Source organism: Amblyomma americanum, chromosome 10 (genome assembly GCF_052857255.1).
Source record: "Amblyomma americanum isolate KBUSLIRL-KWMA chromosome 10, ASM5285725v1, whole genome shotgun sequence".
Classification (NCBI taxonomy): Eukaryota; Metazoa; Arthropoda; class Arachnida; order Ixodida; family Ixodidae; genus Amblyomma; species Amblyomma americanum.
Window position 1 is genome coordinate 131,502,270 of NC_135506.1, and position 24,058 is coordinate 131,526,327.

At 47.5% G+C, this 24,058-nt stretch overlaps 1 protein-coding gene across 2 annotated transcripts in view; it reads left to right on the plus strand.

Moving 5' to 3' along the window:
- LOC144106728 (uncharacterized) overlaps positions 1-24,058 on the plus strand; it is a 467,224-nt gene that overhangs the window by 392,429 nt on the left and 50,737 nt on the right. For both annotated transcript variants that reach the window (XM_077639574.1, XM_077639575.1), the window contains one exon: positions 13,456-13,612. In XM_077639574.1, the coding sequence (XP_077495700.1) occupies positions 13,456-13,612 (157 nt within the window). The remainder of the gene's footprint in view (positions 1-13,455; positions 13,613-24,058) is intronic.

Here is a 24,058-nt window from a genome sequence, read left to right on the forward strand (position 1 = left end):
TCATGACAGACATTATATGTCATTTCAGTCAAAGTCGTGAGTCATAGTCGTGCGCCTTCTTTAGAAGGTAACTTGCTATTCTTCTGTATGGTTATTCCGGTTTAGTAGAATTGGCCGATGTTCATGTGTGTATATCCCGGTTGAGTAATCTCGCTGATGTTCTATGGTTATGTGGACATTTATATTTCAATGATGTAGGATGTTTCTTCCTGCCAATTAAAACTAGGCGATGTTCTAAGGTAATTTCATAAAAACAGCAAGGAGGAGCATTTTATAAGATATCATTTTATTTGGATGAAGGATTCACTGCTGATGAGGACACCCATCAGCAAATTCGCTGGGGACGCTCAGAGAATAGACAGTTCATCCAAACCTTAATGATATCATGTGAGCTCCAGTGTCTGACATTACTAGTTGTTTTCAGTGGCACTGCCTTAGCAGCATTTGTTGAGCATTTTTGACGACTTCAGCTTGCCATGCATTTAAGACCCCTCATTGTTTCGAAAAAAAGGGAGAAAATAGATTTCGGATGGTTATATTCATTGTTTTCTATGAAGTGTTCATTATTATTTTGAGATATTTCGGGCATTCGTTGGTTTGATGAAGTGTGAAATGTTCGTTTCTGATGAAGAGCGAAGCGTTAATTCATTGTTCTTTCTGGATGAAATATGAAATTTTGTTTTCGGATTCAAAGTTTTCATAGAAATACGCTCATTTCTGTGTTCAGATATTTGTTCATGCTGTATTTGTATAACTTCGTGTTCAAAATTTTCCATTCAATTTCAATTTTTCGCTAATGTTTGCTTTTCCCCAAAGGGAGGGAGTATGTTTTGTCCTGGGTTTTACTTTCAGTTTTGTTCTACTTCGATTGGATTTGGCTCTGTCTATGTGCATACTGCACATTGAATTGTCACGTGATCGTTCTATGTAAAAACCCATCCCGCATTAAATAAAAACTCATTCGTCATGTTATGCTGAGTCTCGACTCGCTTCCTGGGCGGTCCTCCAGGCCGACACCACAATTTCCCTCCTTGCCTCTTAACGCATACATCTGGTTTTTACCTACATACATACATGGTTTATTTTTTTCAGAAATTGCAAAGGTCTCCTGAGCTAAAAGCTATGAGCTTGACTAGGCCCAGGAGACCCAGTACATGGCAGTAGCGTGTGTTTACAAGTTTCTTCTTCATTGCTTTTAGGCTACCTGCGTTTTTTAGAGCATGCTCAATTTTCTCCATATTAAACTTCCTTATTTCGGCTACCTTGCTCTTATTTATTAACTTCGATACCTCTGCTAGTTCTATTCTCTCTGTAGAGTTAGACGCCTTCATACTTTGACGTTTCTTAATCAGATGTTTCTCGAGCAGGGTCCTTTTTGCGACGTGAATGGTTTTTCAATAGACATAGAAGACCTTTATTATTCAGTACCTCATGGAGAGTTGCTCTCGGTGCTCCGAGAAACAATATGTGAAAGCGGGGAAATAGCCTTCCAGAACGGCGCGGGAACCAGCAGCGATTCTTTCCTGTCTTTGCTGGAATTCTACCTTGCGTCCACAGCTATCTTTTCAGAAGGACATTTCTATATTCAAAAAAGAGGCATTTGTATACGTTCCTCTGTTGCGCCTGTGTTATGTGACCTATTTTTGTCCGCGATTGACAAACGCATTCAAGCTAATCTTTCTGACCTTCCTGTTTTAAAAGTGGTCAGATACGTTGATGATTTCTTTATTATTTTTAGAAAATGTCATGGAAGAAAATGCGATGTTGACAAGGAAGTGTTGAGAATTTTTTCGGAGCACGGTGCCGGGTTAAATTTCACGTGGGAATCACCTACAGATGGCCGCATTCAGTTCTTAGATATTGAATTAGATTTCACCAACCTTAATATCTGCTGGATGTACCATCCACGAACCAAAAAACGTCTGCTACGCTTTGACAGCGCGCACTCTAAAGTTGTTAAGCGGGGTATCGTGTCTTCATGTCTCCACGGAGCAGCTACAAAATCCTGCACGCACCGTATGGCCGCCAGCATCCATTAGCAATTCAGGCGCCTGCAGGAGGCTGTATTCCCCGTAGTCCTTCTACTGGCAGTGTGTGAAAGCCTTCTGCAAAAGCTGAAAGCCCCCAAGGTTTCTTGTAGTGAGCAGGGGAGGGAAGAGATAAAAGGCAAGACTCCTGTCCAGGTAATACCATATTATCATAGGTTTTCACATAATTTCAAGAAGCTGGCAGCGCGTTATAATGTACACGTAGTTTTCTCTGTCCCATGTAAGCTTTCCAAGGTCTGCACTAAGAAAATGGTAAAACGAGATGACTGCACGACGAAACATCAAACAAAGTTTTCGGAATGTAAGGCGAACGTTGTGTACAGAATTCCTATCAGTTGCGGGCGTCATTACATTGGGCAGACAGGAAGATGCTTCAATGACAGGGCCAGAGAACATAGATTATGCGTACGCAACAAATCAGGAAGTAACCTGGCCGACCATTGCAAAGCATGTGACACAGAGCAAAAGAGTGGATGCTATCCAAAAATAGATAAAACAGAATTCTTAACATCAGCTAAAGGAAAAACGGAGCGTGAAGTCGTGGAGGCGTATTTTATAAGAAAAGCTGGGAAAAAGTGCGTCAGCGCACCTTCTATTCAATTACTTGACAGTGAAGTTGAATTCCTTGATGGCTATCTGTAGGTGTGAACCATGTGTCAAGAATGTTTATGGTGTTGTGAACTGGAACGGTTCCGCTTTTCCTTTGGGTTTTCCTGCTGCTTCTATTCCTTGGCATTTTATTGACTTTTACTTCAGTTGTTATTTCCTTTCTCATATTTGCATCCCCCCTCGTTGTTAAAACACTCGTGTTTTATACTTCTGGTTTTATCCTTTTTCTGTTTAGGTCTTTCTGTATTTTTTCATTTGCATATATTTCATTCTTTCCTAGTTTCAAACTTTTTCAATTTTTTTCATTTGATTATTTATAGGATCACAGCCCTTATCTGTTTTTGGCCTAAATTTCTGCTATCTTTTACTTCCATTGCCATGCCCATAAATGTAGTTTCCCCATTGTCATTCTGTCTTTCTTCACCACGTGCTCGTCTCAGTGTGCAGCCTTGTACACTCCCCTCATCTTTAGTCGATCTGTTTATCTCCCTTTTTTGCCGCGTTATTTGTTTGGTTCTTAACCTTGACAAGCTTGTAAAGCGCTTTTTGCAGTAAGTTTCAGTACAGGATGTCTCGTTTCTTTCAGTGTTCCCCCGGCACCGTGCTTTCATTTTGTTATTTTATCGTAAAATTTTTTGCTTATTTTTCACACGCTGTAATCCTGATTGTGCTCTTCTTTGCGCATGCTTTTCGCTTGATGGTGGTGATCGGCTCCTATATATTAGACGTGGTGGCTTTTCGAAATATAAAGTTGCAAGTTAGCGCCTGTCCTGTCCACTTCTGTGTCGTCCGTGTCCTTTTTGCGCTATGTTTTCTAAGTCCTGAGATAGCTTGCCGGTATACTGTCGAACCGTCCAACCGACTACTTCTACTGCGCATTCCGTAATGATATCTGTCAGGCTATCGTTCATAGTATCAACATTACGGTCGTCTTCCTCAGTAAAAGCTGAATATCTGTTCTGCAGCGATATCCTGAATTCCTTTATATTCCCTCTTACCGCTAGTTCGTTAATGGACTTCCTCTTTACTAGCTTCTTGCGTTCCCTCTTCAAGTCGAAACTAATTCGAAACCTTATCATTCTGTGTTCGCTACAACGCACCTCTCCGAGGATCTCCACATCCTGCACAATGCCATGGTGAGCGCATAGCATGAAGTCAGCTTCATTTTTAGCCTCACCATTGGGGCTCTTCCAGGTCCACGTCCTGTTCTCTCGTTTGCGGAAGAAGGTATTCATGATCCGTAAATTATTTATATCTGCGAACTCTACTGATAGCTCTCCCCTGCTATTCCTAGAACCTATCCCACAGTCACCTACCTCCTAGTCGCCAGCCTGCGTCTTGCCAACTTTCGCATTGAAGTCGCCCATTAGTACAGTGTACCGTGTCTTTAGTTAATTCATTGCCGATTCCAAGTCTTCATAGAAGCTTTCAACAGTCTGGTCATCATCTATTTATTTATTTATATATTACGCCCTCAGGGCAACTACGGCATTATAGAGGGGAGTGGTTACAAAAAAACTGAAATCAATTTATCAAAATGCAGTTAATCAAACAGACAAGGCAAAAACATGACTCCTACATATACGTTGTTAGCTAAGGCATTCAGGATAAAATTAAGATAACACAATATAAAATCTATCCTAGTTTCATTTCATTTCATTTTATTACCTTAAAGACCCCTCGCGGGGTATTACATAAGGGGTGGGATTAGCAGAAAAGGCACAAAACAATGCCATTAGTGATCATGAACAAAAAATGTTGTTTAGATTGCTTGCAAATGATGAAGGACAGGTGATGTCGACGATATGCTGGGGAAGGCCGTTCCAATCTTTAGCTGCACGTGGGAAGAAGGAGGCTGAAAAAGTAACAGTTCGGGCACGTGGGCGAAAAACTTGAAGCGTGTGGCTAGTGCGATGAGAAATGTATGATGCTGGCGTGATGTAAGGGGCACGGTTAAGTGATGAGTAAAAGAACTTGTGGTACAGTGATAGCGTTGCTATGCGACGACGAACGGAAAGAGGCGATAGTGCTGATTTGGTTTTTAAGGCTGAAACACTGACGTCGTAGGAGTAAGAAGAATGAATGAACCTTATACAATGTTAGCCAGAACGTTCTTGAATAATTGATGATCGGGGTTGGTGGCCGTCGAAGAAGGAAGGTGATTCCACTCATTCGATGTGCGCGGTACGAATGACTGAAAAAAAAGTTTTTGTTCTGCAGAAAGGGATGCCAACCTTGTGAATGTGGTCTAGACTTGGCTATACATACTCAGGTGGTGAGATAAGTTCGGTACGAAACTGCGGGTGATAGAAAAATTTGTAAAAAATGCAAAGACGAAAAATTTTGCGACCTGCTGACAAGGGTGATAGGTTAAGGCTACATTTCATGGCAGTGATACTTGCTCTTCTTGTTTAGTTAAAAAGAATGAGGCGAGTAGAATAGTTCGGAACCGTTTCCAATGCCTGTATTAGGTTTGTTTGACCTGGATCCCAAATTGACGCGGCGTACTCGACCTTGGGCCGTATTACAGTTTTATAAAGGAGTAATTTTAAAGAGGAAGGTGTATTGGAAAAGTTGCGTTGTAAGTATCCAAGCATTAGGTGAGCTCTGGATGTTATATGCGTGATGTGAACGTTCCAAATTAGATCAGAGGTGATGTGAAGGCCTATATACTTGTAAGTAGTTACCAGATCTAACGGTGCGTTATTAAGAGAATACACAGGAAGTTCGTCAGCATCTCTTGACACGCGCATAAATTTGCACTTGATAACATTCAATTTCATTAACCATAATTTATACCATGCAGAAACAGCGTTAACGAGTGATTGGAGCTTGAATTTGTCGTCATCACCGGTTATTTCGGTGAAAATTACACAGTCATCTGCAAATAAGTGAATGTGCGAGGAGACGCAGGAAGGAAAGTCGTTAATGTAAATGAGAAATAAAAGAGGTGCATGCATAAACCCTTGTGGTACACCCGATTGAACTGGACATTGATTCGATGTTACGTCATTAACTCAGACAAACTGTGAGCGGTTAGTCAGGAAAACTTCAAGCCAGTACAGAACTTTGGTATCAAGTTTTAGCTGATGCTGTTTGTAGATTAATAAACTATGACACATTTTATCAAATGCTTTTGAAAAATCTAAAAAGATTAAGTCAGCTACTGAGGAGTGATCAAGTTTTAGGTGCAGTTTATGCGTGAACGATATTAGTTGGGTTTCCCATGAGTATGTTTTGCGAAAGCCGTGCTGAAATTGTGAGAAAAATGAGTTCGCTTCTAAAAAGTTGGCATTATGACAAAAGAGAATATGTCCAAAAATCTTGCACGGTATACTGGTTAAAGAAATGGGCCGAAAGTTAAGTGGGCAATGTTTCGTACCTGATTTGTGGAGTGGAACTACCTTCCCAACCTTCCATTCAGCAGGCAGTGAACCTTTGTCAAGAGATTGCTGAAAAATCTTTTAATGTATAACGAAACAATACGAGTTAGTGTTCTTCAGAAACTTTGGATTAATTAGGTGTACACGCGCCTACATCATGACTAGATGTAGGCGCGTAGGCCTGCACCACCTTCAGCTTGTACCTTTTATTAATCCTAATTACGATGGCTACCGCCCTTTCCATAATACTGGACAGCTCCTCAACGTTGCCAGCTATATTCTTATTAATGAAGAATCCCATGCCTAGTTCTCGTCTATCCGCTAATCCCATAGCACAGTATGTGCCCGTCCTTTAGTACTGTATACGCCTCACCTGTCCTCCTAACTTCACTAAGCCCTATGACATCCCATTTAATGCCCGGTAGTTCTTCGAACAGCAATGCTAAGCTAGCGTTAAAAAAAGGGGGGTCTAGCGTTAAACGTTGTCAGGTTCAGATTCCAATGGTGGCCTGTCCGGAGCCAGAGATTCTTAGCACCCTCCCCTGCGTCACAGGTCTGATCGCCGCCTTGGTCAGTTGCTTCGGGGCCACTGGGGGCTGATGGCCGAGGGTTAATTGGCTTGTTCATGGAAGGTGGCGGCCAAGTACTGCACCGGGGTGGCCAAAACTTGTTCTGGTGAGGGAGTGCAATGTCGGTTCTGGTCACCGAGATCAGGCCGCACCCCAGGCATGCTTATGCAATTTTATCGACTCGCGGAGTGTTTATTTTTGTTTTTACAAACACGGTGGAGAATTGCGCGGCACCGTGATTCGAACCCCGATCCTCTTGCTCGTGAGATGAACACTACCTCTACATCTCCATCGCCGTAGGCTTGGACAAAGATGATGACGAAGCATGGTGCTTGTGCTTTTGGTGGATGAGGAGGACGAAGTGTATTCGGGTGCTGGTCCTTATTCTAGGGCTCCTCTGCTGTCGTTTTTGCTTATATTAACCCCTTCTGTAAATACATATTTCTACCCGTCACATTATTGATGACGGAGCTGGGTACCACCACAACCAAGATTCAACTCCGCAGCGGACTCCTTTCAAGTTGTTCCTCTATGCCACTCGAAGGGGATGACGCACCGGCGCCTGCCATCCCCACGGTCATCATTGCGCACCCATGCGACCCCGGGACCTTCTGCGGAGCAGACGATTTTGACGTGGAGGACTGGCTTTCAATGTACGAGCGCGTCAGCGCACATAACCGATGGGATCCTACCCTTAGGCTGGCCAACCTGATCTTCTACCACAAGGGTACAGCGAAAGTGTGGTTCGAGACCCATGAGGACTGCCTCACCGGTTAGGAGACCTGCAAGCAGAAGCTACGTGACCTATTCAGTAAGCCGATCGGTTGACAGCTTGCTACTGAAAAGGAGCTCACCCGCCACGCACAGACTCCACGGATTCTTACGTATCGTACATCCAGGATGTGTTAGCACTGTGTTGGAAGTCGACGGCACGATGCCCGAGAGTGACAAGGTGGATCACATCCTTAAAGGCATCGCGAGTGACGCCTTTAACCTCCTCGTTTATAAGAACTGTGTGACGGTTGATAGGATCATTCAGGAATTCCGCCGCTTCGAACAAGCGAGAAGCCGCCGCATCAACCACCAGTTCACGCGGCTGCCGAATACAGCTGAAACGTCATCGTGCGTTGATGTGGCCCCACCTTGCATCACGCCAACATTTGAAAGCCTGTCGCGGATTGTCCGTTGCGAACTGGAAGCAATGTCACCTGCTGCTTTTCCTACCAGACAACTTCAGTCTCGCTTATTCAAGCGCTCGTCCGGCAAGAATTCGCAAGTCTGGGTCTGAAACCAATATGCTCAATCAGTTCCGAAGATGCCAGCCGCGTTTCCCCGGTCCTCAACCCTCGGCTTCAATGCTACATTTGCCGCCGCCGCAACCCATGTGAATAGAGAATATCTCATGACAGGCCCATCTGTTTTAACTGTTCTCGAGTTGGCCAGATTTCTCGACACTTCCGAAGTCCTCCAACGTTGAACTCCAACTGCTATCGGTACTCTGTCTATTTACGCCGCTCTTCTTCGCCGTCTGAATTGCACTTGTCGAGCCACGACGCCCAGACCCCTCTCAACCGCTCGTCGTCACCCCAACGCCGTCACTCTTAATCGCCCCGAGCTCGCCCCCATCGTCCCCTGCCTCGTATGCTTGCCCTCAATAGAAAAACTAATGGCTGCAGTGTCTGGAGGTGATGCTGCTCTCGCGACCAGGCCCGAGAATCCTAGTTTGACATTGCGCACCAGAAGCACCTTGATCGACGTGTACGTGGACGATGTGCTTTTCACTGCACTGATCGGTACTGGAGAGCAGGTGACAGTGATTTCTTCCATGCTTCAGCGTCGCTTGCGCAAAGTGCTCACGCCTTCCCCCTCAGCTGTTGTTCGTGTGGCCGATGGCGGAACATCTGCCGTAGTTGGCATGTACCCTGCCCGTGTGTCGATCGCGGTACGCTATGCTTTTATTTTATTGACTGCCCTTGCCAATTGCCCTTACTCAAGACCTTATCCTCGGGGTTGACTTCCTCTCCGGCCATTTCGCCATCATCGATTGCTCCTCAAATATCGTACAGCTGGACGTACCTCTTGCGCCGGAACCCGCCCACCCCATTGTCCACCGCCTGTGTACTGCTGATTTTGTCCGCACTGGCGACCCTTAGCGCAACATACGAATGCCACATCTCAGTTCTTGCCACGTCCGTTCCGTCCTCTTGTCGCCTATCGTCTACTGCAGCCGTACCAGCTGATGTGTACTCGAAAATGATAGCTCCCGACCCGTGGCCTGCCCAAGCTCATAATCTTCGACGTGTTTTGGAGTCTTTCCATTCCGTCTTTGATTTCGACGAGTGCCCATTGGGCCGAACATCCGTTCTTAAGCATAAAACAAACACAGGCGACTCCTCCCCTGTTCATCAGCGGCGGCACAGTCTCCGTAGCTGAACGGATCGTCATCCGACAGGAAGTTGACAAGATGCTCGGCAAGGACATCCTTGAGCCCTCCTCAACTCCATGGGCCCCTCCTAGGCTTTTGTCAAAAATAAGGATAGTACCTGGCGCATTTGCGCCGATTACCGCCACCTCAACCGAATTACAAAAAAGACGTATATTGCCCGGTATATTCGATGCCTTGGCCTGCCTTCGTGGAGCTACCTATTTCTCATCTGTCGATCCTCGTTCCAGATATTGGCATATTTCTGTGGACGATATGGACCGTGAGAAAACGGCCTTCATTACTCCTGACTGTCTGTATCAACTTAAAGTAATGCCGTTCCGTCTATGCATTGCTCCATCCACTTTCGAGCGGATTTTGGACTCGGTTCACCGAAAATTCAAATGCTGAACATGTCTGTGTAACCTCGACGGTGTTGTAGTCTTCTCGCCGTCTTTTGAAACTCATCTTGAAAGGCTTTCACCGATCCTCGTACTTTTTCTCGATGCCGGGCTCAAATCCTTAAAGTTTCAATTCGGCCGCCACAAGCTCACAATCCTCTGCCATCTCGTCGATGGGTCGGGAATACGCCCGGACACGAATAAAATCCCCGCTGTCAAAGGATTTCCTATTCCTCAGTCTCAAAACGATGTACACAGCTTTGTTGGCCTTTGTTCATACTTCCGCGGTTTTGTTCGAAATTTCGCAGCTATCGCCCGTCCACACGCAGATCTCCTGAAGAGCGACGTTCATTTGACCGGGGGCCCCGCCCAAGTGAAAGCCTTTTCAGCGCTCATCACCTTGCTAACCACACCACCTATTTTACCCATTCTGACCCGTCAGCCGCTAGCGAAGTTTGCACCTACGCCAGTGGACACGGGACTGGTGCTGTGTTAGTGCAGCACCAGCAGGGCCACGAACGCGCCATTGCATACGCCAGTGTCTTCTTTCGGCCGCCGGGGGCAGCTACTCACTGAGCATGAACGCCTGGCTCTCGTTTGGGCAGTTGCTAAATTCCTTCTTTACCTCTTCGGCCATCCTTTCACTGTCGTGACCGACCACCACGAGCTTTGCTGGCTTTCACCTCTCGAGAACCCCTCTGGACGTCTTGGTCGTTGGCTCTTGAGACTACAGGAGTACTCGTACAACGTAGTGTATAAGTCCGGACGTCTCCATCAGGACGCTGACTGCTTATCTCGTCACCCTGTGGATCCACCTTACTCAACCGAAAATGACATGGCACCATCTCCGCTATTTCCAACTTGCCGCACATTTCTACCAAACAGCAACGCGATCCTTCGTTACGCACGATCATTGAACGCCTCGCCGTTGCTCACACCGATCCCTCGCTGCGGCTCTTTGTCCTTTAAAGATGGCATTCTGTACCGTCGCAATCTCCACCCTAATGGGCCTGACCTGCTGCTTATCGTGCCTGAGCGCCTGCGCTCATCTGTCTTGGCCGAAGTTCCCGACCAGCCAACCTCCGGACATCTCGGTGTGTCTCGGACATACGACCGCGTCCGCCATATATTTTGTTTTGGCCTGAATTATATGCCATACGTCGCTATGTCGCCGCTTGCGACGTGTGTTAACGCCGGAAAAACCATCTGTGTGGCCTGCTGGTCACCTCCAGCATATTCACATACCTCTCTCTCCTTTCTACCGCGTCGATCTTGACCTTGACCCTTTTCCACAGGCCCAATCTGGCAATGAGTAGATTGCTGTCGCCACCCACTATGCCAAAAGATACGCCATCACGCGTCCTTTGCCAACGAGCTGCGCTACAGATGTTGCGGACTTTCTTCTGCCTGACATCATCCTTCACCGCGGTGCACTACTGCAACTCCTGACCGACCGTGGCCGCTATTTCTTGTCGAAAGTCGTGGACGACATCCTTCAGTCCTGTTCCACTTAACACAAACTTTCCACAGCCTACCATCCTCAGGCTAATGGCCTTATCGAACGCCTGAATCGAACACTCAGAGACTTGTTACCTATGTACATCTCTCCCGACCATCGCGATCGGAATGAAGTTTTGCCATATTTCACATTCGCTTATAATGCGTCCCGCCATGCGACTACAGGATTTTTTCTATTTTTGTTCGACCGCCATCCTAACTTCCCTTTGGACGCATTGTTACTGCTCACCATCGCTACGCCCACGTAATACGCGCAGCATGCCATTATATGCGCCGCCATGGCGCGTCAAGTTGCTCAAACTCGTCTCTCCGGTTCTTAGTTCAAGCAGAAGGCCATTTTCGACTACTGACATCAGGCTGTCGACTTCTCCCGGGGTTCCTTGTTCTCCTCTGATGTCCCGCTCGTCCCTTTGGCCTGTCTGAAAAGGTGGTTCCTCCATACACCGGCCCATACCGAGTCGTCCGGCAGGTGACCGACGTCACGTACGAGAGTAGTCCTCTATCTTCTGCGGCGTCATCCACCCGCCTTGTGACCGATGTCGTTCATGTGGCTAGACTTAACCCTACCACGTCCCTCATAGTTCTCCTTAGCACCGAGGCGGTGCTTTGGCCGACGGGGATTATGTTACCGCCGTAGGCTTGGACCAAGAAGATGATGAAGCATGGTACTTGTGCATGTGGTGGACGAGGAGGACGAAGTGTATTCGGGCGCTGGCTTTATTCTATGGCTCCTCTGCTGCCTCATTGTGTATATATGAAACCCCTTCTGCAAATATATATTTCTACCCGTTATGATATGTTTCGGTTCTTATATCATTTGCGTAAATAGCTTGTTCCGGCTGCTGAACTGACCACCGGGTGCCGCCCGACAAGCCCTGGCCTGAGCTAACCCGACGAATATATGCATATATTTGATGTGCAGCAAAAAACAGTTAAGGACACACTTAAACTCCGTCCTAAGATTATGGCGCCATAGCGTACTGATTTAATTGCCATATACGCAGAAGGTCATTTTCTATATTACATTCAGAGATACCAGGGTGCTCTCATACACCTCCCGGCTTAGTGGTGCAGCCGTTAAGCAATGCGCCACTGCCGTGCGGTGGCAGCTTCTCCCAGCGAGGGTCTTATGCGACCAAGGTTGCAATTCCCGAGCGACCAACCATCAATTTTGCTCCCACCGGCCACGGTGGACAGTCTGCTGACAATTCGGTGCGCAGGCTGCGATGACGCCGCAAGGTAACGTGACCTATGTGGCCCACCTGCCTCCCAGGTTGCTCTCTGGGCACCACCTTTCGCAGTCAAGCTGGAGATTTTTCTCTCTCAACGCCGACAGTGCCGACGCCAGATTTTCTGCACAACGGGTTCCGCAAGGTTCTAGCTTTAAACACCGTATTATTTACGCGACAGTGCTCAAGGCCCCGCTACGCAGAAAATCCGGCGTCCGCATTGTCGGCGTTGAGAGCGATAAACCTAGTGGCCTAGGGTGACCCAGGCAGCCACCAATCGGTGAAGCAACCTAGGTAGGCAATCCAGGTCACGTGACTTGGTGGGGTCATCACCACCCACCCACTGGATTGTTGGCAAACTGACCACCCTCGCAGGTGGCAGCTATTGATTGATCGCGAGGAGTTGCTCGGGAAGAGCAGCTTGGGTCGCACAAAACCCATCGGTGGTGGAGCCTGCCATCGTAGGGCAGTGGGAAATTTCTGATCCGCAGCACCATCGTCCAAGGATTAGTATAAGGACTCCGAGGAGAATATGACCGTGAATTTCGCAATGAGCAATTCAGCATATATGGGCATGAACTCAGCCTATCGCTTCATATCCTCAAGGCGGAGCTTGTCTCCTACAATTATTAAAGCGGTGGCGTTAAACACCGCGTTGTGCACAGAATCCGCTGTCGGCATGTTCTCCGTTGTTAGCGAAAAATCACGAGCATGACTCTTAGAGTGGTGCCCAGACAGCAACCTGGAAGGCAGGTGAGTCAGCTAGGTCACATGACATTACGGCGGCATCACAACCTGGCCACCGTATAGTAGCAGTCCACCGCTCCATGTGGCAGTTAATGATTGATCTCTCGGGAAGAGCAACCTGGGCCACACGAGGCCCACCGAAAGAAGCGCCTGCCATGACAGAACAGTGGCGCGTCAGTTTCTGCAGCACCACTGCGTCAGGAAGCTTATGAGGGCACCCAGACGTCTATAAGTGTAGAGAATGACCTTCAACACATATGCGAAATAACGCAATATGCTCGCGTCATACCCTTAGGGCGGAACTCAAGTGTCCCCTCAATTTTTATTATTATTATTATTAACATTTACTACTAAACAAGCCTTTCGCGCCCGTTTCTCACGGCGTTTCTTTCGCGAAACTGGTTTCCATTCCTAGTTCGAGACGCCATTGTCGCTACTTTGATAAGACTTAAATGACTGATGTTACTTTTGATGTAATAATTTTGCCCCACAGTCTCGATGACCATAATCGTATGGTTTAATTTTCCAGGACACATGACAAGATCAACGAAACCCTAAGTGACCCCCATGCGAAGCTTCACTTGGATGCTTTGTATGACAAAAGGATTTGGCATTTTGGATACATGAACACCGATGATCACAACCTCCGTATCGAGCAACTGCATAAACTGATGCTAACACTCAAGGTAAGAGTTGTCGCTCCCAAATGGAAAGGAATCGAGTTGTGTTTTTATTTGTTTCCGGACAAACGCTGACTTTAGATTAGTGACCACCCGTTCGCGAGCAGAAGCGTTAACGCTTAAGTGGTTCAGTGCAGACAGTGGCCGTACAGCATTGGTACGGAAATATTTATTAGCATCTCGGGGTCATTGTGCACAATGAGCAAATTTCGCTATGTGCAACATGTCCTTCGGCTCCGTTACGTGAGCACAGCCGCACAGGCCGTAGCGCACTAGCAGCTTCACGCAAACTCGCCTCTTCTCTCTCGCACTCCATCAGTGATTTGACCAAACAAACAGCGGGGCAATCAGTCCGTCTAGTCTGTGTTGTTCTGCAACTTGTTGTCAGAAGTGGATCCAGCCGCTACAGCGCAAGTGGCACAAAAGTGGGGCAGAGGGAAGGCAGCGCTCAGATTCCCGCGAGCAACTACCGCGCCTCCTGTGTGCTAGGCTCCAGTTCACACTGAAATGTACCTTCATTATTCGGCGAGACCGCTATTATTACAATATGGTTTGCAGGGTGCAGCATTAACAGATTGCCTGCAACTTAGTGCCTCTTATTTGTCAGTATGGTGCACCGTCTGCAACGATAGGCGCTCGGCGGCTGCTCGGCACGAAGCTCATGCGTCACGCTAAAATGTGCAGAATCTGGTGACCGTGTCCGTCGCCTCTCGGTGATGTTGCTGCTTCCCGGTGCTTCTCGGTGCTGGCGTTTTTCCACCTTCTAGGCGTCGAGTTCTAAACCAATTTGCTACTTGACACAGCTGGGGTAGCGCGCTCGGCGCCCCAGTGTCTAGGACCCCTCCTGACAGCTACCGGCTCCCGCTTCTCTGAAAACCAGTTCACAACAGCAGCTGCCGCCTTCTCACAATGGCCCAAGAGTGAGTTCGCCCCTCCAAGAAGAGGCGCCCACTCATCTACATTCTATGCCTAGTTCCATGACACAGGCTAGCGCGTCTCACTCGACGTTTCAGCAGTCCCGTGTGCCAGCCAGTTTTCATGGCGCTGCTTTTCAAGACGACGAAGACAGACTTGACCAGTTTGAGCCGGTGGGCAATTTGAAGCAGTGGAGTCCTGCGCAGAATATGTGGAACGGTTTGTTTCGCGTTCAAAGACAGAGCTAATACTTAGTTCGGGAACCAGTAGGTCGATATGCAAAGCTGGGATAATTAGCACGGACCACCAAGAAAGTGCACGCCGCCTCCTGGACGCCGGCATCCATAAACATAATGAGAGTGTTCCCATGTTCGCCAGAGCATATAACCCGTCTTTGCTGGCGCGCTGGCCCCATGTGGTGGAAGCCACGAAACTGCGGCACCGGATGAATTGTGAAATGCCAACTCATTAGTGGTTTAGTCAGCGATCCCCCGAAGACACTCGCAGACTTCATAATATAAGCTACTGGCGTTAAGCGAGCACTTAGCGGCGATGCCGACGACAAGACTCCTTGTGCAGCGAGCCATTATTCAGTGGAGAGGTTTGTGCACATCTAGCGACAACTCCTCCAGGTATGAGTTTATATGCACGATAATCCGTGAGGAACTACTGAAACATACTCGGCTCGCCTGATCTGACTGCACTGGCCGTTACCAAAGTCGTCCCAAAAATATCCGGCAGCCATTTTCACTCCCTCAGTCGATGCCGAAGGCGTGGATGCCAGATGACGCCTCATAAGCTACGCCGTAGCTCTCAGTCGCCGTAAGTTCTCTCCAGTGCAATGACTGTCATACAACTCGCCACCAACGTCCGTACCGCCACAGCCATTCTGCCAGCGGTCCCAGCGCAGGCTCGCCATGTGCCCAACGGGTCGAAAGGAGATTGCTGCATTTCTCTGCAGCAACCGCTCTGCTATCTTTGTAGGGCAGTGCCGCACCTGCACCGCCTCGGCTACAAAATCGGGCTCCGCGGATTTGCACGAGACTCTCGCCGTCATCATTGCGTTGAGTGAAACGGCGAAATCGAGAAGTACCTCGCTGTTCGTGGCACCTCCCCTAAAGGTCAACCACGGCCGCCGTGAGGGTCTGCCGGCCGCGAGCAGAACCAGACGCTTGACCGGCGTGAGGCGAACCACATTAATCTAGAAAAATAAAGAGTAGAGTTTACTTCCTGTCATAAGTGGCCGCAAACCCCACGACGGTGATGCCAACTCAATGTATTTCTACAGTCCGATTGCCTTATCTTGTGATTTTGTCGGTGCTCTCTCTGGAAACTCAGAACGTTGAATCTCTGCCACGGTGATCATGGTATAGTTATCCGGGATTGGATAGCGACATTGTGGAACTTCCTAGGGCACGCTGCAGCCAGTCGCTTGATCGGCGCGAGGGGAACCACATCAGTCCAGAAAAAGGAAGAGCAGCATTGACATTCTACCATGTGTTGCCGCAAATACCTTGATGGTGGTGTCAATTCGGTGTATTTCTAGTCTCCGAATGCCCTATATTGTGCTGTTGGCGGCGCTCTCTCTGGAAATACAGCCCTAAATCATCGCCCAGGCGATCGTGGTAGTTATCTGGGATTTTATGGCGACTTTGTCGAACTTACCGGGGCGCACAGCAGCTAGACGCATGATCGGCACAAAGGGAGCCACATCGATGTAGAAAAATGAAGAGCGGAGTTGACTTCTGCCGCAAGTGGCTGAAAATACCAGGACAGTCATGTCAACTCGGTGTATTTCTACTTGTGATAGCGCGACGCTGAGTTGTGACGTCACCGCGGTCTTGGAAGAACCGTGATTCTGTGCTGCGTTATCAGGCCTCTCAGGCATATATATTCCTGCGTGCTGTTGAATAAACGTTCTTCTGTCGTCGTCCACGTCTAGCGTCAGTCATCTAATCTGGCGACGAGGCACTTCGGCCGCGCGTGGAGCTTGCTCGGCACTGCGAAAGCAACGTTCTATGCGGAAAGACCCGGCAGAGCAGCCGGCATGTTCGTCGACCGCCGACTAAGGTGTACATGTTCAAAGAGCAAGACAGCCAACGGAGACGTCGACAAGTCCAGCGGGAGTGCTGATGAAGTGACATGACTACTTCGGACGCAACGTGTGAAGAGTACTGTCAAAATGCCTTCTTACGGGAAGATAGCGGAGTTTAATGCTAAAACTCAGAACTTCGAATCATACCTGGAACGTTTTGAACTTTTGTCGGCGCGAACGAAGTCCCTCAGGAAAGAAAACTGCCTGTATTTTTTACTGTTATTGGAACAGAAGTTTATGAGGTGCTGAAAAATCTGAGTTTTCTGAAAACGCCCGCCGAACAAACGTAAGCTGAGGTAAAGCGGTTGCTTCATTACTGCCCGAGAAGCTCTGTGATTGCCGAAAGTTGCAAGTTCAATCGCCACTACAACTAGAGCACGAAGGCGTGTAAGAGCTTATTGTTGAACTGAAACGCTTGGCCAGGAAGTGCGACTTTGGCACATTCTTGCAAGATGCTTTACGGGACAGATTGGTTGCAGGTTTGCGGAGTGAGGAAAGCCAGCGCACGATGTTCGCTGCAGAGAAGTTTGAGGGGGCATGGAAAATTGCATTGTACCGGGAGCTGGCGGCAAAAGACCCCGCTATAATGCAAACAAGAGAATCAAACTTATCGTTGCATTCCTTGCAGGCTAAGATTAAGAGAGCAAGGAACAAAAGAATTGCGAAGTCTCCTTAACAATTGTCATTGAAAGCCTCTTGTGAAAGATGTGACAAGAAGCACGAATCGCAGAAGTGTTGGTGCAAATATTTCAAGTGCCATAAGTGTTTAAAAGTCGGTCACTTGCAGAAAATGTGCCCCAAGGCACAGCTCCTGAATACAGTCGATGACACTGAGGACGAGGTAGAAGAGTTAGACGTGTACCATTTTAAAAACTTGACGCGATCAATTCACGAAGTAAATGTTGAAGTGCAAGTGCAAGTTGACTTTCTTCCACAAGTGGCCGCAAATCGGTGCATTTCTAGTGTTCGGATGCCATATCTTCCGCTGCTGGCAGCGCTCTCTTTGGAGACCCAGAACAATAAATCTCTGCCCAGACGATCGTGGTAGCTATCCGTGAATGGATGCCGACCGTATGAAACTTCCTAGGGCGCGCAGCAGCCAGATGCTTGATCGGCGCTAGGCGAACCACATCAATCTAGAAAAATGAAGAGCAGTTTATTTTCTTCCACAAGTAGCATCAATTCGGTGTATAACTAGAATAATTCAAGCAGCTGTGTTTCTAGTCTCCGGATGCCGTATCTTCTGCACCTGGCAGCGCTCTTTCTGTAAACTCAGAACATTAAATCTCTGCCCATACAATCGTGGTAGCTATCCGTGAATGGATGCCGACCGTATGGAACTTCCTAGGGCGCGCAGCAGCCAGATGCTTGATAGGCGCTAGGCGAACCACATCAATCTAGAAAAATGAATAGCAGAGTTAACTTTCTTCCGCAAGTGGCCGCAAATCGATGTATTTCTAGTATATTTCAAGTAGCTGTATTTCTAGCGTCCTGATGCCGTATCTTCTGTACCTGGCAGCACTCTTTCTGTAAATTCTGTAAACTCAGAACATTAAATCTCTGCCCAGACAATCGTGGTAGCTATCTGTGAATGGATGCCGACCGTACGGAACTTCCTAGGGCGCGCAGCAGCCAGATGCTTGATAGGCGCTAGGCGAACCACATCAATCTAGAAAAATGAAGAGCAAAGTTAATTTTCTTCCGCAAGTGGCCGCAAATCGGTGTATTTCTAGTATATTTCAAGTAGCTCTATTTCTAGAGTCCGGATGCCGTATCTTCTGCACCTGGCAGCACTCTTTCTGTAAACTCAGAACATTAAATCTCTGCCCAGACAATCGTGGCAGCTATCCGTGAATGGATGCCGACCGTACGGAACTTCCTAGGGCGCGCAGCAGCCAGATGCTTGATAGGCGCTAGGCGAACCACATCAATCTAGAAAAATGAAGAGCCGTTTATTTTCTTCCACAAGTAGCATCATTTCGGTGTATAACTAGAATAATTCAAGTAGCCGTATTTCTAGCCTCCGGATGCCGTATCGTCTGCATCTGGCAGCGCTCTTTCTGTAAACTCAGAACATTAAATCTCTGCCAAGACAATTGTGGTAGCTCTTCGTGAATGGATGTCGACCGTATGGAACTTCCTAGGGCGCGCAGCAGCCAGATGCTTGATAGGGGCTAGGCGAACCACATCAATCTAGAAAAATGAAGAGCAGAGTTAACTTTCTTCCGCAAGTGGCCGCAAATCGGTAGCTGTATTTCTAGCGCCCGGATGCCGTATCTTCCGCTGCTGGCAGCGTTATATTTGGAGACTCAGAGCATTAAATCTCTGATGGCAAAATTCAGCGCGAACGGACGAAGGACACAGAAAGGGCACAAAACAAGCGCTGTCTCGCAACCAAGTTGTATGAAGAAGGAACGCAAAAATATATACATATACAGAAAAAGGACATAGTTGCGATAGCTACCAAGTACACAGATAGCGACGAGGGCACTATCACCTCCAAAGTTCAAAAACCCGAATGCACTGCGTCACAGATGAAAAAAGGTGGTACATCAAGAGGCATCTAAAAAACCTATCTCACTTTCATATAACGCGACCAAGGGAGTACTGACACAGACATCTTTTTTCTTTTCGATGAAATATGCCTCCATTATCTCTCTAGTGCGCTGGTCGCGATGCCGGTATAGCACGGTGGTTTTTTGAAATCAGCTTTGCACACCTCTTTATTTTTCTTGGTGCACTCTGCACAATGTTGAGCGATGCTTGAACAAGCGGTGTCTGAAGAAAGATTACCAAGGTTCCGTGCGCCGAACGTTCAAGCATCGCCCGGTTTGTCCAATATACACTTTTTTACATGAGAGCGGTATCTCATACACAACGCCGAAAAGACAACCCGAAAATTGGGAGCGGTGACGCACTGTGCACATGAACGGGCTGACGTTACTCGGCCTATCTACTCTACTTTTTGTCATGGCACAAAGGCGTTGCACTTTAAATGGTGCTGTGCACACGACGTCCACTCCAAACCTCCTCCCAACATTCCTAAGGTTGAGCGACATGCGATAGACTTGCGGAACTGCAACGGTTTTCTTCCTTTTTCTTTACTCTCCCTCCTCCCCGTTTTTAGTGTTCCCGGAACGATCAGCCTTTACCGTGGAGAGAAGCTTCTCACACGCTCTTGAAATGACCGAGTCTGGAAACCCTGCGGCTGCAAGCCTTTGTACTTGAAAAAACACACCTTCTGGAAGGCTAAGCACACAAGACTTATCAAGTGCGGAGCGTAAACACGAGAGAGCGATACTAATCTTAACCAACTTGGAGTGCTCTGACGAAAAGTTCAGTATCGGCTTCTTGGACCTAGGTTTGTTCACCCAACACACACGCCCCTCCTTGAGCCTGATCCTGAGGTCGAGAAACAGGAGCTCAGTGCTCAGGAGAAACAGGAGCTCAAGCTCGTCGTTCACAGGTACTTCTGATGTGAACTTAAGGCCCATGGCATTCTCTTTAAAAGCCTTGAAGACGTCTACAGTGCGCCTCGCCTGTCCTTTCTTCTCAACCATTACAAGGAAATCATCCACATACCTCCAAATCCGGAATTCCAGACCATTGAGGTTACGAGATATGGCCTCGTCTACTGTTCCAGGGAAGATGTTGCTGAGAACCGAAGCTACACGGCACCCAATGCATACGCCCCGTTTCTGAAGGAAGATTTCATCTCGCGATCCCACAAACGTCGTATTTAGGTAGAAAGAACGCAGCTCCGAAAAACTCTCAACCGAAATCACTTCTACCTATAAATTGCTCTTCGTTGCTTTGTTGGGTGATACACTCCTTTACTGCAACCATGACTTTGTCATGGGGAAGGGCGTAGTACAAATCCTCTACATCAATACTGAACCCAAAACACGTTCCTGGGTTGCTATCCAGAAATTGCCGCACAACTGTTCCCGAGTTCCGGGCCCCAAAAGGGTCGGCAACTGTTAACTGGTCAAGTTGCGTTTGCAAAAATCCGGACACAGCGTGTTGCCAGGTGATACGCTCGGAAATTTGGTTTATGCATCTTGGCAGCAAAAAACACCTCTAGTAGCGACAGTTTAGCCTTTTTTACACCGGTGACGAGCTTCGCAAGGTTCGTCCTGGATACCGGTTCCACTGCACTGCCGTTTACTTTATCGCACTTGACTGTCACCTGCCTAAAATTCTTATCAAGGGCGACCCGTGCCTTCTCCGAGTACACATTCTCCGGCATCACCATGAAAAACCCCTCTTTATCGGGTACGACTAGACGTAGGCTACTGCTCTCAAGAAACTTGGCCATAGCACGCAGGCTTTTAGAATTCCGCTGCCTTCCTACAGCTCTTGTCAATGTGTCGACGCCCTCCCCAGCACAGCGATGTCGGTCTTCCTCGCCTACGCGGTTAGTTATACTCGTCACCAGGGCCACCTTTTCGGGCGGCGATATAGGAGGCTGCAGGCAAAACTTTGGGCCCAAATTCAGCACGTCAATTTTCCGCTGTCGAACCTGGGCATCCCCCACCACCAGAACGTCCGGACTGGATTTCACATTCGTCTTCTTCTTGGGTAGGTGAGGACGCACTGACGCCCAAATAAACTCCGTAGTCTGGTCCGCTGTGACTGTCCACTCCCTGAAACGTGTGGCTTGATGACGCTTGTCTCCGTTCGTGTTGCACGCGGCGCGTAGGCAGTCCTTGAGAAATCGGGCTTGACGCCACAGCTCGGAACGAATTATGCGGCACATCATCCTAGACTGCCCTGCTGACGGAAGCAAAGGCCTGCACAACTTCAAGTTTTATCCAACAAAGGAGTAAGCCGGGCTAGTTGGTACATCCTTTGCACGGAAACGGCGCAGCAGACGGGACCAAGAAAGGAAGACACACACACGGGCGCTGTCAACTAAAAGAATTTTATTACCGCAACGGTAATATATAAAACCAATACATATGATAAAAGCATGAAACCTTAAAACTAGGTGACAAGATTCTTCTAATCAGCCATCGAGAAATTTGATTTCTTTTTTTTTCAAGTTAACAGAAGGAGTGCTGACGCACTTCTCCCCTCGTTGATGAATGGCATACGCCTCAAAAAGTTCGCGGTCAAGCTGGTTTTTGTATCGTTTAAGAACCTTGGTCCTGTCCAAAGTGGCAGTGCACTGGCATGAGGTCACGTGTTCAGGCAAGTTCTTCCTTGTGCCGTCTTTTATATCTTTATTATGCTCTGTGAGCCTGTCATTCAAACAGCGCCCAGTTTGTCCTATGTATGCTGATCCACACGATAAAGGAATATCGTAAACGACTTTCTTTTACCGCGAACTTTTTGAGACGTATGCCATTCATCAACGAGGGGAGAAGTGCGTCAGCACTCTTTCTGTTAACTTGAAAAGAAAAGAATCAAATTTCTCGATGGCTGATTAGAAGAATGTTGTCACCTAGTTTTAATGTTTCATGCTTTTATCATATGTACGAGTTTTATATACTAACGTTGCTGAAATAAATTTCGTTCAGTTTATAGTCAGTGCTTGTGTGTGTGTCTTCTTTTCTCGGTCCCGTCTGCTGCGCTGTTTCCATGCAATGACTTTATCCATCTGACAGAAGCTGAATTGCTTCAAGGACTATCTGACCAAAATGTTATTGACGTTCACAGATTCAAAATTCGAAAAGACAAGGAAATAGATAATAAACACATGGTCCTTACATTTAACACCAGCACCTTGCCCGAAACTATTTCACAAAGTTGCCGCGGCCGAAAAACTTGCGCGAAATGCGCTTCCAAGGACCCCCATTCTGAGGAATGTGACGCAGCACTACGCTGCGCAAACAGCGAAGGAGACCACGCTGCATACTCCAGGGCGTATCCTTCCTGGAAAAAGGAAAAGGAAATAATCAGCATAAAGACCAAAGAAATATTTCATTTAAAGAAGCGAAGATGCGATTTTCCCTCACCAATACATTCGCCTTCACAGCGAAACCCAACTTCGCTGATGTGGTGCGCCGGCGCGTAGCACCACACAGCACTCTGGCACCTGCCGAGGCCGCTTCCACCGAGCCGATGGCCGGGCCATCCACGCCCCAGGCAGCGACAGCGAAGGTTGCTCTGCCACCCTCAAAGCAGGGAGTCCCGGTCTATTGGTCGGCATCCCGCAGGACTTCCCCCCGTAAGGGAAGGCCTGCAACTAACACAACCGCGGCCTCTCCGCGGTCCTCCAGCACCTCTGTTGAGGTGATGGATACAACTCCAACTCCGCCTGCTTTACAGAGGCGGAACAGCTCTCTCGAGCGAAAAAAAAGACAGAGCCCTCATAACGGGTCCGGAGCACAAGTAAACCACATGACGTTCCCACCCCAAAACACAAACATGGCTCTTTTAGTTCAGTGGAACTGTAGATTCCCGTTGAGAAATTACAGTGACATGACAGATATTTTAGGGCCAATGTTACCCGTAGCCTTGTGCCTACAGGAAACCAATGTAGGTGCACAACATATGAATAACCTGAAACATTACAAATCTTTTAGACGCGATCGCAAGCGGGCAAGTCGACTCTCGGGAGGCGTCGCGATTGTCGTTCGAAGCGGCGTCTCTGATCGAGAAACCAAAATCAAAACAAAACTTGAAGCCGTTGCGGTCACCATCGTCACCTATAAAATTACTATCTGTTCTGCATATATTCCTCCGCATCTTAGAGTAACAGTTCATGACCTACAAGAATTCATCCATAAGCTTTCAGAACCATATCTAGTAGTTGGTGATTTTAACGCTCCCTCTCCTTTTTTGGGGAAGCGAGCGCTGTGACACTAGGGGCCAAATAATCGAAGATTTTATCCTCACAAATAATGTATGTCTTGTAAATACCGAAAAGGCCACATACTGCTCCCCTACCTCGGAGAGAATGGCCTGTTTAGATTTGTCGTTTACTTCACCTTCTTTATTTAATGATTTTAAATGGGATGTCTTTGAAAACCCATATGGTAGCGATCACCTCCACCAGAAATAATCCCCACAAAGCCGCGACGCTGGAAGCTGCATCTAGCGGACTGGGAACTTTTTAGAGCAAAAGCCACTTTACAGAATATAGATTTAGAAAACCTGAGCAATTATTAGATAAACGAAAAGTTCACCAACTGTGCCTTAACTGCTGCAAAATTAGTTTTCCGCAGTCTTCTGGAGTAGTGGGACCAAATCACAAAGTATGGTGGACAAAATACTGCACGGAAGCAAACAAACAACAATAATAGAGCTTGGTGTAAATTTCGCAGGTTTCCGACACATGAAAATCTCGTAAATTTTTAAAAGGCAGGAGCTAAAGCTTGGTATATCCGTCGCATTGCCGAGAAGGCTTCAAGGCAGAGTTATGTTTCATCTTAAAATAGTAATATCATATCTAAAAAATGTGACAGCATGTTCGAAAATTAAACAGCCACTTGTCA